Here is a 14,267-nt window from a genome sequence, read left to right on the forward strand (position 1 = left end):
GTGTCAGCAAGGTTATTTGTGTGAAGAGTGAATTTGGGGAGCTGATTTGGTTGAAAAGTAACTGTTTCTGCCAGATTATTTTCGGTCAGCTTGGCTGCCTGAGCTGGCTTACACCCTGGCTGAGCCAAGTGTTGTATCAGTGCAGGGGAGGGACAGTGAAGAAATGAAGAGCTGCTTTTTGCTCATGGAGCGCTGCACTTTGGATGCTTTGTGGTGGGCAAAATGTTGTACTAGCTCAGCGTGAAACAGTTTGAAAGTACCATTTTTAGGGAATTCAGTAGTTTTGTCCTCTTTATTTGTTAAAGGAGGTGACTATAGCTGCAACAAATGATTGTTTAGTTTTGTTTTTAGAAGCAGTCTTTTAAAATGCACTGCTGAATTCTAATTGAAAAGCTTTGTGCCAATTGATTCATGTAAAGGTTCTGACATAACAGGTATCCTGCCTAGAGTAGCAGGAAAACTTCACCTTCAGTTCTCCAAATCCTTCCTTTCCCAGGGGACCAGCTCCGTTCCTACTTCCCGTGGACTGCTGCCAGCCTAGCAGCTACCTTATATTTAGGCAGCTGAACAGCCTGCATGCTGCGGTGGGGTGTGATGCCAAGCCCTGTGCGCAGAGTCTGGTGTCCCCCTGGCTGCTGCATGTGCTGTCCTCTTCCCATCTCACATAGAAGGTGTCGGGAAGCTCCGGGCTGGGCAGGTCCCTATTTCCTTGCTGTGTGCTGGTGGATCCTGCTGTCTGGAGGCATGGGGACGGCTCCTGCGCAAACAGCTTGGTCACAAACCAGCATGTTTGGGGCCTCGGCAGGGCATGCTTTCCCCATTAGTAATGGCTTTGAGGGACCTTGTTTTGCAACTGAGAATTAACTGTTTGGACTGTATTGAGTTTAGCTGCTGGGAATGTAAACAGCCATAGCTCCTGTAGTCTGGGCTTCATAATCTCAGTTTGGGATGGGCTGTGTTCATGATATCTCATGGGGAAAGCTTACAGTGAAGGGTCTCCAGGCTGGAGGCCAGCTACCAGCGCTGCTGGGCTTGATAAAGCCCTTGGGAACACTCTGCAACTAAATTTTCCAGTTCTTAATCGGTTCTTGATTCCAGAAGGATTTCTTCATCGCTTCGTGCTACTGACTAGTTTAAATACAAATAAGATCTAACAAGGGATAAGGACAGAACTATAAGTAGCAGTGAAAAAGAAATTCTGTTATTTTCTATAGGTTTCTAATTAGTCGGCAGGAGTTAGCATCCCATGAAGTTGCAGTTAGTTGTAAGCTTTAAACTAGTAGTACCTGTTACGTAGAGGGAAACAGAGGTACCTTTGGTTTGTTGCTTTTTCCCCAGGTGACTGCTCAGTAAGGAGATAGGCGGTGCTGCTATCACAAGGTTGGATTTTCTGTTTCATGGTTGTGGTCACTGAAAAACAATATTATTTAGTGGCTCTTTCTTGGCGTCCTTATTAAAGGTGGAATGTGGGCCTGCAGGAAGGGTGAGGTCTTCCCTCTTGCATTTCCGAACCTGACATCATCATCAGTGGCTTTTCTAAATCAGCACTGGCCTGGGGACGCTGTCCTGCTGCTACTGATGACTGGGGAAAACATCCCTGACTTCAGAGGAGGAGATCCGGATTTTCAAGCTGTGACTTTAAATCCTTGATAAACCAGTTAGGTGTACAAAGAGCGCTTAAGATAAATATATGAAAATTGTTTTGCACTTTACATAATGTTACTTAGTCTGCGGGTAACCATATTTAAAATGGGAACAAACTTCTGCTAGCACATTACTGAGCCATCTTTGCTTTTCACTCAAATGGATATAACTTCCTAGGAAAAAGGAAAGGAAGGAGAAATCAAACTTTTAATGAATCTAAAGTTATATGGAAGCTCTATTCTATTATTCAATGGTTTTAAATTAATGTTGTGGCTAAAGCCATTCAAAAGCATGCAGTGTAACTTTATAGTAGTATAATGGAAGGTTCTGTTGAACACAAATATGGAATAATGTTAGAAGGAACCTTGTTTCTTTTAAAGGTAATTTCTATAAAATGCATTTTAGCAATAGCTAAAAGTGAATTTACAAAATTTTACAGTAATTTGATTATTGTTGCACTGGTGGGAAAAATTCTGTGAACTCTCAGTCAATCCCTTTTCTTGTGACTATCAGCAGTTCAGTGGTTTTAATGATGTGTACATATCCAGTCGTAAGTACTCTAAATGTTCTTAGAAGTTGTTTTGAATTACGCCACCTGAGGTGGCTGTTTTATTTCCTAAAACTGCTGGTTAAGTTAAGGTTGTGTGTTCCCTTCTGGTATGTCAGATCTTCCCTTCTGTAGTGTCTGTTTCATATCACGTCAATATGTAAGTGTGTCAGCATCTAGGGTGAATGAACTGCTGAAACGCCTTCATCTAATCTAACTTTCTCTTACACTGAGCCAAATTAAGGACTAGAGAGATATACGGGGGAGTCAGTGCAAGCTTCAGTTGCGTAATGTAGATGTAGAAACCAGCTGCGTTTTTTTTCTTAAACAGATTTCTAGGCAAAAGAAGGAAACTGAGACCTGGATATATGTGAAGATGGAGATGGTGGCTGCTCTCTCATTGCTTTTGCCATAGTCCATTATACATAGTTAATCCTTTATGCCATATGTGTTGCACTGCTGCTGTCTTGTTGCTTTTCCAAGTTATCCTGGAAAGATTGAGACTACTAGCAAGTCAGCTGCTAGAGCTCTAGTAAACTGCCATGCTAATCTTTTGATAAATGCTGATTGCTTTAACTGGAAAATCTTAATATGGTTAGAACTGCAAGTAGCTATTCTTAAATATAAAAATTAAATCATTTCCAGTAAGCCATTTTATTTATAAACGACTGCATCTGTTGTTGAAAGACGTTTGTATTTTTGCAGAAGACACCTTGAGCTGTATTGTTTAGCGAGCTTATGGCAGGTAAACAGTCTGCTCAGCCTGCTTCCTTCTCAGGGCTGCGCTCGCATCTTCAGTGTGTTGATGCTGGTGTATAGCGTACCACCTTCATCAGGATGGGATTTGAATTGGTGCCTTTTTGTATGAATTGCTTAGGCTGACTTGGTATTTAAGATGAGCTGTTTGCTAACAAGTGAGGTACAAAGTTAAAGCAATATGTCATTTGAGAGCATTGTATAGACTCTGTGCCATACACTCTTTCTTAAAGGTGGGTAAAATTTAACTTGTGAAAGCTGTTAGTGAAAAGCATCCATTCACCTCTGGAAAACAGGAGTGAGAAGAAAATGGTGTTTGAAATCAAAAGCCATGTTAGCCATGGTAAATACAGCTCCTTCATGAAAAACATGTACACTATCAAATTCAGTTTTAGAAACAGAAGTGGCTCATCTCTTACGCAGTCTGTTGAAGGACAGAAAACTGGCTGCTCAAGAATTTTGTGTAAAACCATTATCATGCACAGCTTTATGTTCCTACAGAAGTGTTTAGTAGCTCTGTATTCTTCTATCAAAACAGTTAGCTGATGTGTGTAGTAGTTGCCACATAAGATTAGATTAAAACCTGTTTAAGAATGTGCTGCTATAACTGGAGTATTCTTACACTGTAGTTCTTCCATCTAATTTCTGGTGGGATTTTGCAAGACAAAAAAAAAAAAATTGCTCTTTAACAGGATATAATTCCAATCAGGCACAGTATTTCTGTGGACAAAAAGTTTATCAATCTTGTGTGTGTTTTCCTAAACAAATAAATATTACAGTGCTTGCAGTTTATGTTGCTATCGAAGTATTTAAGTGGCTTTTGTCTTAGTCTTGTTGAGGTTGTGAGCATTACCGTATTCTGGTATTTAATTATTAAACATCTTATGGTTCAGAAATAGTTCAAGCAGATAATGTGCCATGAAATTGAAGTCAAATGCCTTACAAAAACCAAACAAATAAAAAAAATCCCAAACTTAAAGTGAATTAATCTTGTCTTTGGAGGCATTTCGCATGTTCAGCTGATGAAGCCTGATCAAGAAAATGAACTTTCTGTGCATGACCAGTTTTGCAGTAGGTTATTAAACAGATTGCTGGATCAGAAGGACGTCAGTGTAGTAGATGAGGAACTCTGACAGCAGCGGGGGAAGGTCTCTGAACAGGAAAATAGAGTACTGGAGTACCTTCAACTCTTTTCTAGCAATAGATGTGTAGTAACGGTGAACAGCCAAGTAGAAGAGATCACGGGTGAACTAAATTTATCTTTCTCTGTTTTATAGATCTAGCAAAGGTAGGATAAAGCAGTGTTATAGCTAATGAGTCAACACCAAGCAAATCTGTGTCAACATTAAACAATTCATAGTTTATGTGTAAACTGAGATTGGAAAAAGGTGTGGAATAGTATGTGTAAAGGTTTGAGTATGTTTGTAACAACTGTTAATATTTTGTCTGGAAGTATGTCTAAGATATTTTTCTATTGATGGTAAACCTTTACTGGGAATACTATTAACTTCTGGTGATCTTTTTAAGTAATAAATCTTCTATTCTTTTAGTATTATGGAAGTCAGCAAAATGAGGTAATGGGAGATTTCTGATGAAGGTTGTGTGCATGTAAGGTTAAGGGAAGGTGTTCAGGCTACCATTTCCACTGATTGCTATTTGATAAAGCTCTGCAGTGGTGAAATATAAAAAGATGAAGTTGGCTGTCCTACTTTTCTCATGTCTTTATATTCCTTTACATTCAGGTGCATTAATAACATTACCTGATTAACAACATGTATTGGAAGCCACCTGAATTTCACTCTATCTCTGCATTCAAGTGAAGTTACTCAGGATTCCAGTTTGTTTTGTGTTAAACTATGTACAGTCTGAAATATCGTTGGAGCTTGGTGCAGTGGATTTGTGCTGTGGGCTGGGAATTCCGGGAATGTCAGGCTTTCCTGAGCACCCTGTGCTGGGCAAGTCATCCGTGTTCACTCCTTGGCAGGGGTCGGGAGCCAGTGCCACATATGACATTGCGAACGTGGTGGTGTTTGCAGCAATGGTCATAATGGGATTATAACTTGAAACTGAACAGGGTTTGTTGAAGGCATTGTAGCAATCTCTGACCCTGAACATGCTAATTAGTCTGACTGGTCTTTTTTCCTCCCTTAGGGCTGAGAAAACAGAGGTACTCAGTGAAGACCTGTTGCAGGTATTGTAACACAGTTAATATGTATTTCTTTAAATACTCTTTGTGAAGTTTGAGCCTTCTGAGTTTTGTGGAGTACCTAATGTGGGGGTGAAATACTGCAAATGACAGGGATGAAAACAAGGATGTCTTTGGCTAACTTCTCAGCACATGAAAAAACTATGATACAATTTGAGTGGAAAAACTCAGATACTTCTGTTTCTGATCATGCAGCTTGATAAAGTGAAGCAGGAAGCACTTTTGCTTTTAATTGGATGAACTAGCTTGTTAAGCTTATGAACTGTTAGTGCTAATGACTTGCCAGTCTGTCTGGTGGAGGACCATGAGCTGGCAAGAAACTATGATTGGGCACAGCTGGTTACTGTCTTAATTTCTGTTTCTCTTGAAGAGGTCAACTTGGGCCTTACAAGAAGTGGCAAATACATGCCAACTGCTTGCTAATAGATGTCAGTTTTTTCTGAAAGTGTGGAATTTCTCTAAGTGTACAAGTGCTTCTTGTTTAGCTTGTGATACTTATTCTCAAATTTGTCACAGACATTGGATTCATTTGCAGACTTGTCATCTTTTTGAAAGTATACCATCTAATCAATTACTTTCATGGTGGAATTTTAGTTGCAACTGTTAGATTAACAAGGTTGACTGATTACATGGAACAAACTTGACTACAGACTACAGATTTATTCTATGTAGTTTTCTTCTTCTGGTTACTTTGTGAAAGACTTAAAGAAAAAAATGGCAGAATATAAATTGGCAAGGGAAGTCAGGCTAGTTGTTCCATGGGGCCTCGAGTGTAATGGTTATTTCAAATTGATTACAAAGCATCTTAGTATGCTTAAGTTCAGGACCTGTATGTGAAACATGGAAGCCAAACAAATGATGCAAGTACTTCTATTTCAAATCTCTCCAGCTGTTCAGATTAAAGTAGAATATGAGAGAATGTATCAGGCTTAAAACTTGAATTCTGCACAAATACATGAAATCATCTTGAGTAATGGTGAAATGAGCTGACCTGAAACATTTTACCCTGCTTTTCACGGGACTGCTTTATTTGAACCATAAATACCTTAACAGTTTGACAATACTGTTTTTAATTTCTGAAGAGATGTGTACAATTAAATGGCACAAAGGATGTTAAAACACCTTGATAGCCTTCAAGGGCCCATCTGTTTTCTTGGTTAGCTGCAGAATAGTAACAAGAAGTGAAAGCCAAAAGTACTGCTGCTTGTTGCCAAAAAAATTTTGCAAGCAAGGCTTTCCCAGGCACAGAGCAGACTGGCTACACCCAAGTGGAAGAATTTACTCACTTGTTTGTTTGCTCTTGGGGGCTTGTGAAGGGGAGGGAGGCTCTTATCTAACTAAAGAGCTTAAAAGTGTGGTACTGAGCACTTTATAAAGATGTTTCATAGTGTTCTTTTTTATATTTAGCTCAAGCTTTGACATAGGATTGCCATAGCTTTTTTTCTGTTTTCTGAAGTGTAATACTCCAAGTATCTCTGTTAAATGTGTTCCTGTGTGAAGACAAGGAATATAATTCAGAACTGAACAGGCTTCTACAATGGACCCGCTTTCTGGCATGCCCTTGTAGCATATAATAAAGCAGTTGTGTGATGTTTTGTACACTGAAGATGCCCTGTGGGTACAGACAGCATGGCCTGTAGGTCACATTTTCAGTTCAAAGGTAGCTTAATGGAGATTAATGTCTTTCATGGTTTTCCTGACATCTTTGAAGTAAAAAGCAGATCAGAGAAGAGAGTATATCATCATGAAGTTTTGGGGTCATATTCCTCCTATCAGTCTTCTGCCCTTTGAGTTTGGTGTTCAGACTGCCTGGAAAGAGGCTGTTAGGAATATATGTGCTCCAGAGTCTAAGGAACGTAAGCCACCGTGCATGGCTGACAAGGGCTGTGTTAGTCTGCTGGGATCTGTAAGATGGTTCAGTTACAGGATGTCACCATGTTTCAGGTGTGGGGGAAAAAAAACTGTGCTCAGTATTTTAAGAAGTCTTAACTACGTGACCAAGCAAAAATAAATGCTTTCACAAATAGTGGTTTAGCATGTGTTGGTGGTATTTAATTTTGAAGATAACAACAGAAATGAATCATCTTAGCTGCAACAGTAGACCACAAACAGTACCTTCTTGTTCATGTATCTTCGCATGGACTTTTTTGAAGTAGACTTAATTTTGAGCTTGTTGATATATGCCTTGTAAATAAAAGGCAATGCCTGGTGCTTTCAGAGCAGTCCTCCTTGGGCAGTTTCTCTGCACCTTACTCTACTGTAACAGATTTTTACTAAGCTTTTTGAGCTCCTCAACTTGGATTCATCTTGTGGCTGTCAAGACCTTTTAGTCCCTTTAGCCCCTCATGTAGCCAGTGAAACTTGAGGCTTCCTACATTGGTCCGTCAACTCACCAGCCCTCCTGTACCGGTTCTTTTTCACCTTCCCTTTGGACTTGCAAAGGCTGCTGCTGGGTGGCACAGTCCCAAGGCCCAGCTTTGGGTGCTCCTCCAGGCTATGATTTAGCAGAACTGCTGCTCCCCTCTTCTGAAAGGAAGTGGGGAGCCCAGTCCTGCAGTTGCTCGTGCATTCAGGACAGGGCAGCCATGTCCAGCAGCAGTGATTCTGTGCTCATCCTCACCAAGTTCACGTCTGTCTATGCCTCCCTCCACTGGCATGTTCTTCCTCACAACTTCTCCCAACCCACACCCCTGAAGGCTCCTCTTGTGTTGGATCTGCTGTCCCTTTAGTAGCTGTAGTTTTTACTAGCTGCTTTTGTTGGGACCTAATTACATCCTTCCAGTTGTAAGCACTTTAGGGATATGCATATCCCATCGTAGTAGTACCAAATAAACCTGTTGGGAAGAAAAAACATGTCATTCTTACCTGGATGTATATATAACATTTTAAATTTATAGCATTTTGTGTTCATTAGAACATGACAGTTTGCCTCCTGGAAGAACCAAGAGTATATCTCCTGCTTTAAATCCATGTACAGTGCCTTTAACAGGAGCTAACGTGGGGCATAATAACTTCACACTAAAATTGCTACTCTGTCAGCTAATCTGTATTTATGATTGGTAGGAAAGCTGGGGAGAATTACTGCCCTCCTGAAAATGTAGTAGGAGTGATTTTTAGAGCTGTAGCAAAAACTGGAGCCTGTTCAGATTACTTTTACAGATGAAATCTACTTTTTTTTTCTTGCTTTTTAAATAGAAGCCATTCCAAAGGGCCTCCTTTTATTCTTGGTGAGTCATCAAAATCCAGATAAACCACATTCTTCTGGTGCTGTGCATAGAATGCTCAGTGCCATAAGCAGTTCTATCCTAGTGCTCATCACTTCATTTGCTTTTGGTGCTCTTTGAAATAAGAGTCCGAGTTTCTTACTTAAAATCCCTTAAAAGAACAGTTTATGTCTTTGTCATATTCACAGTCTATGTGTTAAGCCCCGTTTCAAATATACTATGATAACCAGAACTCTTGTTTGTGCATTGACGCCTATTTTTTTTCATTCCGCATCCCTTTTGAATCCCATTAATCTCTCCCTGAAAATATTATTTTGTTTAGGGTGTAGGAACTTTGTCCTTGTATTTAACAGCTAGAGAAGGAAATGCAATAGAAAGTTTGCAGTACATAGGTTTGGCCCAGTGTAAAGAGGCGGTCAGATATGTCTTATACTCTACAAGGTCACAATGAAAAAAATATGAGAGTTTTCCTACAGTTTTCTCCCTAAATTAGTGTCTTAGATATCTGTATGCGCCATTCATCTCAGATGGCAAGTATCAACCCGATTCTCTTTTGTTGAGACAAAAAATAGGGGCAATGTTTTTCTCCCTCTTCCACTCCAGTCTTGTATTTCAAGCTCTGACTGAATTGCTGTGCCACTGAGGGGAAAAAAGCAATTTAAATCTCTTTCCAAGCATTTTTGCTGTGAGGCACTTCTGCTAAGCGTCTGGACTTCTTGTAAGCTGTAGAACTTGAGAAATATGCAACCCAGAACTAAGTGTAGTACAGGAGGAAGGTTTTCTGCTGAGGCCAGGGAAATAACTTCTGTTTTTTGTTTTGTTTTCTCTTCCTCCTCTCTCCCCCCTCCTGCCAACTAGATCGAGAGACGTCTTGACACTGTGAGATCTGTTTGCCATATTGCACAGAAGCGATTAATTGCCTGTTTTCAGGGCCAGCATGGTACAGATCCTGATAAGAGACATGTAAGTACAATTGCCCTTTGGCTTGTCTTCTGAGACTAGGCTGAATACGGTCTGGCCTTCTAAATACTGATCAGCTGCTGTGCCTCAAATTAGCCAACGGAAGAAAAACTCTGTAAAATCATCTCACATGTTGACACTGTTTGGTAAAATGCTAGCTGTAATTCCCCGTCTGAATATAACAACACAACCTTGGAGTACCTTAGCAGTGTCAGGACGCTCACTTGTTTCTGCAGTGTGCTGAGTACTTACAGCTTTCATGAGACCTGACTGAGAAGATCCTCTGCAACTCTGATTAAGCTCCTCGTATTTAGAATTAGCTTTGTGCACTGACATCTCCAGTTAACTGTAAATGTTATTCTGTACACGTTTGATTTCTGCCCCTCTTTAGCAAAGCCATAGGTAGGTTTTTCCTAAAGTGTTAGAACAGAAATAATTAACGTTCAAGTTTTCTCTTTTTATTGAATAATAGAGACCTCCTGAAAACAGGGGCACACAGACTGAACGTCTGTGGAGAGATAGATGACAAGCTAGTTGCTTAAATCTCAAGTTAAAGCTGTTTACTTGTCTTTGACAGTAGTTGAGATACATTTTGGGCCAGTCATTTCAACTAAGACTGAGAAGAAAGTGGTTTTCAAAGTATTCGAGAACAGGAGTCTTAAGGCTTGAAACTTTTTGTGACTGGCGTTTTCTTAAAGTCAAAGAATGAGCTGCATATGTGTATAATAGAAACCATATGGAAGAAGAGAGAAGTCTTGAGGGGATGTACTGGGAAAGCTGGAAAGGGTGAATAGCTCTAAGCTAAGCACTGTTCCTTCTGTTCCACAGAAAAAACTTCCTCTAACAGCTCTTGCTCAAAATATGCAAGAAGGATCTGTCCAGCTAAGTGATGAAACTCTGTTGGGGTAAGTGTTTGGCTTGCTTTCTAAGTTGCAGTCTGTCATTTTGTTGCCTGCAGGGCTCTGATTAGAGACTTTGGGTACACAAAGGCTGTTACCAATCTAATGAAACTAATATTCCTGGATTCCTTCTCTAATCCAAAAGGAGAAAAAGTGAGCAAGCATTACTTCTTGAGTGATTCTGGGGGCAAGTTTTAGGCTTGCTCTGAATTGCATTCCAAAGGATTCTGATTCTCTGCTATCTTAAAAGCTTTTGAAAAAGGCTTTTATCCTTGTGGATTAGTAGAATTATCATCTCCATTTAAAGTTTAAAATTTAGTGTAAATACTGCATTCTGCGGGTTTGCATTAATGACTTAATGCCAATTTGTATTAATGGCTTCTAGTTTAAAATAATGCCGATTTCCTTATCCTGGCAGGGTGCGTATTTGCAACTTACAGGAAAGTGGCTGAAACAAATTAACATTAATATGCTGAATTCCTAGAGCAAATGTGTTTCCTTGTTCCTGATGGGAATTCTAATGGAGACAGTGTAGAACGACCTTAAAAACCTTTGTGTGCATTTTTGTGAGCTGTTGCAGGAGATTTAAACATGGATAAAAATCTTAGAGAATAGGGGTTTTCCTTAGAACAAGCTTAAAACAAAGGTCAAATTATGGTTTTGGAACCTGAGACTGCTGCATATGTGATTGCTTAGCATTAAGGTGTTAAGACTTTTTCCACATTAAAGGGGCTTAGGAGAAAATTAAATATTGCATTGAGCAATTTTCCTGCATCTGGTGAGATGGAAGGATAGGCTTTGAAATAAATACTAACTTCTCTGCCGTTAGGGCCATTATAACCACCTAGATGACTTAAGGCCTCCAAAAATGTTGTAATGGCTAAGGAATTTTAGAAGACAAAGGTTTAATAACACTCCTCACCTATCCCAAATTTGCCCATGACAGCATAGAGCATCTTGGTTTTATGCCATTAAGTAATGCCTTGCTTTATACAGCACAAAGCTTTCCAAAAGGGTAGCTACTGTTTCGTTCTGAATCTTTCTTCTTTAGTCAGTAGTAACTCACGTTACAACTTCCTATATTTCTTAAAGGAAAATGCTAGATACATGTGGTGATGCAGAGAATAAGCTGGCAATGGAGCTCTCTCAGCATGAAGTACAGATAGAAAGAGAAGTTCTGGATCCACTGTGTCTACTGACAGAGGTAAGTCACTTCAGCCTGACTGAAGAAATAAATCTGGATTTATGTATAAACTGAGCAAAAAGGGCTTATTGCATTGCTAATAATAAAACTGTTTTAAGGAGTCATGTGTTGATGGAAAGTGGGTATGAAATCTACAAAATGTAGTTTATTACAGTACACAATTTAAAAATAAATGTAAGCCTTGAATTCTTGTTTTAGACAGAGATCCCAAACATTCAGAAGCAGAGGAAACAGCTTGCAAAGCTGGTGTTGGACTGGGATTCTGCAAGAGGAAGGTAAGAAACCATTTTAATTACTAGGTCCTTTTCTATTCATGTTAACTTCTTGTTGGCATCTCATGGCATCAGATCTGATGCTGGTATTTGCTTCTGAAATGCTACTATACGCATGTTAATACTTTGTCGAAAAAAGACAAACTTAAGTGTTAAGTTACTCAAAAAAGGACTCACGAGTACTAGATCCAAATAGATCAAGATTTTGGAGCCCTTACATGCTTATATATAATTGGAAAAATGCCGAAAACTCATCTTCTTTCCAGTTCACTTAAGTTGTCAAATAAGGAATAGGAGTCTAATTTTGTAACCATGCCAAGTGCTTTTACAGCTTTATATTGAACCATCTCATTGGTAGGGTCCTAGGTTGTTCAACTCTACCCTTCAATCCCTTAAATGGTCTTAAACTGTGGTGATAATTTATGTAGCATTTTCTGGGATTTGTAGTTCTAACATACTATACGCCCATGTTATAGACTGTGGAGAATGCAGGATTTCTTGTGAATTATGCCAGCGTGTCATAAATGGTGTATTTTGAACACCTTAGTTCTGTTGGAAAACCTCTGAAACTATTTGCTTTGTTTCCTGTCAAAAGAAACCAATTTTAAGGGAGCCATAAATGCAGATTTGTGTTTAATATTAGTTTTCACCAAATGACTGAAGCCTTTCTTCCACAGGTATAATCAAGCCCACAAGACTTCAGGAACAAATTTTCAAGTGCATCCTTCAAAAATAGAATCTCTTAAGGAAGAGATGGATGAAGCTGGAAATAAAGTAGAACAATGCAAGGTATGACAAGATGAGTGTCTATCCTTTACATACCTCTCATTAGCAACAATAGCAATCAGAATATGGCTGCTTCTGTAAGCCTTGCATGTGGAACTGGCTGTCTGATTACTGCGGTTGCAAATTATGTGACTTAACAAACTGGATGTCTTAAAGGTATATTAATGCTAGCTGATCTGCGTCTGAATTGCTTCAATTAAACAAAGAATTTTTTTTTTTTTAAGATGAGTATTCTACATTATTTTCTGTTTCAGTCTGAGGCAGTTATGAGAAGGAATTGTGTCTTAGCCTTGACTGAAATGTTCAGGGTGTCCGTGTGCTTCAAGCCATTGAGTAGCCATGCACTGTGAGCTACCTGGATGAAATTCAGGCTGCTGACTTAAAAGGAACATTCTGACTATTACAGCTCTGAGCAGCTCACATTCAGTTTCACTTCTCAGTTGTCAAATACTACATTATGACGCAGTTAAGCTGAGCACCAAAAACTTTTTATTAGTACTTGTCTGTGTATGCATGTATTGGCTGTAAATAATATACTGCCATACAATCCAACTGTTGACTTAAGTGGGCAACTGCTTTGCTATATAAAACGAAGTTAGGCATTTTGAATGAATTTTGCTTGGAAGAGTACATGTAGCAGAGTAGGTGGATTACTGGCTTCCTGTACTGCCTGAATCGACAGTTCAAACTTAAGTGCAGGCAAAATAAACATATGTACTTCTGTCTTTCTGTATAAGTTGAAATGCCCCTGTAAATTTGATGTACTGTTTTGCTTTTCTTTTTTTTTCCAAAGGATCAACTAGCAGCAGACATGTATAACTTTGTGTCCAAAGAAGGGGAATATGCTAGATGTTTTGTTATGGTGAGTATTTTTTCAGTATGACTTGGCAGCACATGCGTGCATAGACACTCAATTCTCAAAGATTACATTTTGTGTGCTAAACCTTCTAGTCTTGTATTATGTGCTCATCAGAAGCTAATGCTCTTTTTGTTTTTAAAATGTGGCTTCTGTTCTCAGTTATTAGAAGCACAAGCAGATTACCATAGAAAAGCATTAGCAGTCATAGAAAAGGTCCTACCCGAAATTCAAGCCCATCAAGGTAAAGTAACCTGTGCTCTGGCTGATGCTTCTCCTTGCCTGTGCCACCTATGCACAATATTCTCCTCCTTTATCTTGATTCTCTTGCATGCAGACTTATTTATTAAGGCCATTTTGATCTACTTAACAATTTTACATTCCCAAGCATAATTCCATCTTTGTGTTCTCTGGAGTTCTCCAGCCATATTTTAACACACTAATAAAATATTAAGGATCTGTCTGATACCCAAGAGAGTAAAGGAAGGATTTTTCTATTTGCTTGCACTTCTTCCTTGACATCACGTGACCTTTGCTAATTCATACCTGGCTTTTTAGGCCAATGAACGTTTCATTGTGATTTAGGAACTTTTTAGGGTCCTTGCTTCTTGAATTATTACTAGGCAATTATCAGAAAAATTTCCCTTATTCCAAGGAGCTTGACTTTTATGCAATCCTTTTTCCCACTGTGCACACTGCACTACAGCTGGATAATGGAGTGTTCACATTATTGTGTTGAATATCAGGTTAAGAAAAGTGAGTAATACAGCTTCATTTCTTTCCCATGCTACTAAGCTTTCCATTGTCAGTGGGAGTTAAGTTGTATCATTAATGGTTTGGTACGAAGATGCACTTTGAGTTGTTGAAATTGCTGTCCTAAATACTGGCTATACTGTCTCTTAATCTGCTAATT

At 39.2% G+C, this 14,267-nt stretch overlaps 1 protein-coding gene across 9 annotated transcripts in view; it reads left to right on the forward strand.

Moving 5' to 3' along the window:
- Window positions 1–14,267, forward strand: part of ARHGAP17 (Rho GTPase activating protein 17) — a 48,750-nt gene that overhangs the window by 18,557 nt on the left and 15,926 nt on the right. For all 9 annotated transcript variants that reach the window (XM_041120092.1, XM_041120094.1, XM_041120093.1 and 6 more), the window contains exons 2-9: window positions 5,099–5,138; window positions 9,236–9,340; window positions 10,166–10,242; window positions 11,329–11,440; window positions 11,639–11,715; window positions 12,390–12,501; window positions 13,292–13,360; window positions 13,517–13,598. In XM_041120092.1, coding sequence (XP_040976026.1) covers window positions 5,099–5,138; window positions 9,236–9,340; window positions 10,166–10,242; window positions 11,329–11,440; window positions 11,639–11,715; window positions 12,390–12,501; window positions 13,292–13,360; window positions 13,517–13,598 — 674 coding nt within the window. The remainder of the gene's footprint in view (window positions 1–5,098; window positions 5,139–9,235; window positions 9,341–10,165; window positions 10,243–11,328; window positions 11,441–11,638; window positions 11,716–12,389; window positions 12,502–13,291; window positions 13,361–13,516; window positions 13,599–14,267) is intronic.

This window comes from Aquila chrysaetos, chromosome 25, assembly GCF_900496995.4.
Source record: "Aquila chrysaetos chrysaetos chromosome 25, bAquChr1.4, whole genome shotgun sequence".
In the NCBI taxonomy this organism is placed as follows: domain Eukaryota; kingdom Metazoa; phylum Chordata; class Aves; order Accipitriformes; family Accipitridae; genus Aquila; species Aquila chrysaetos.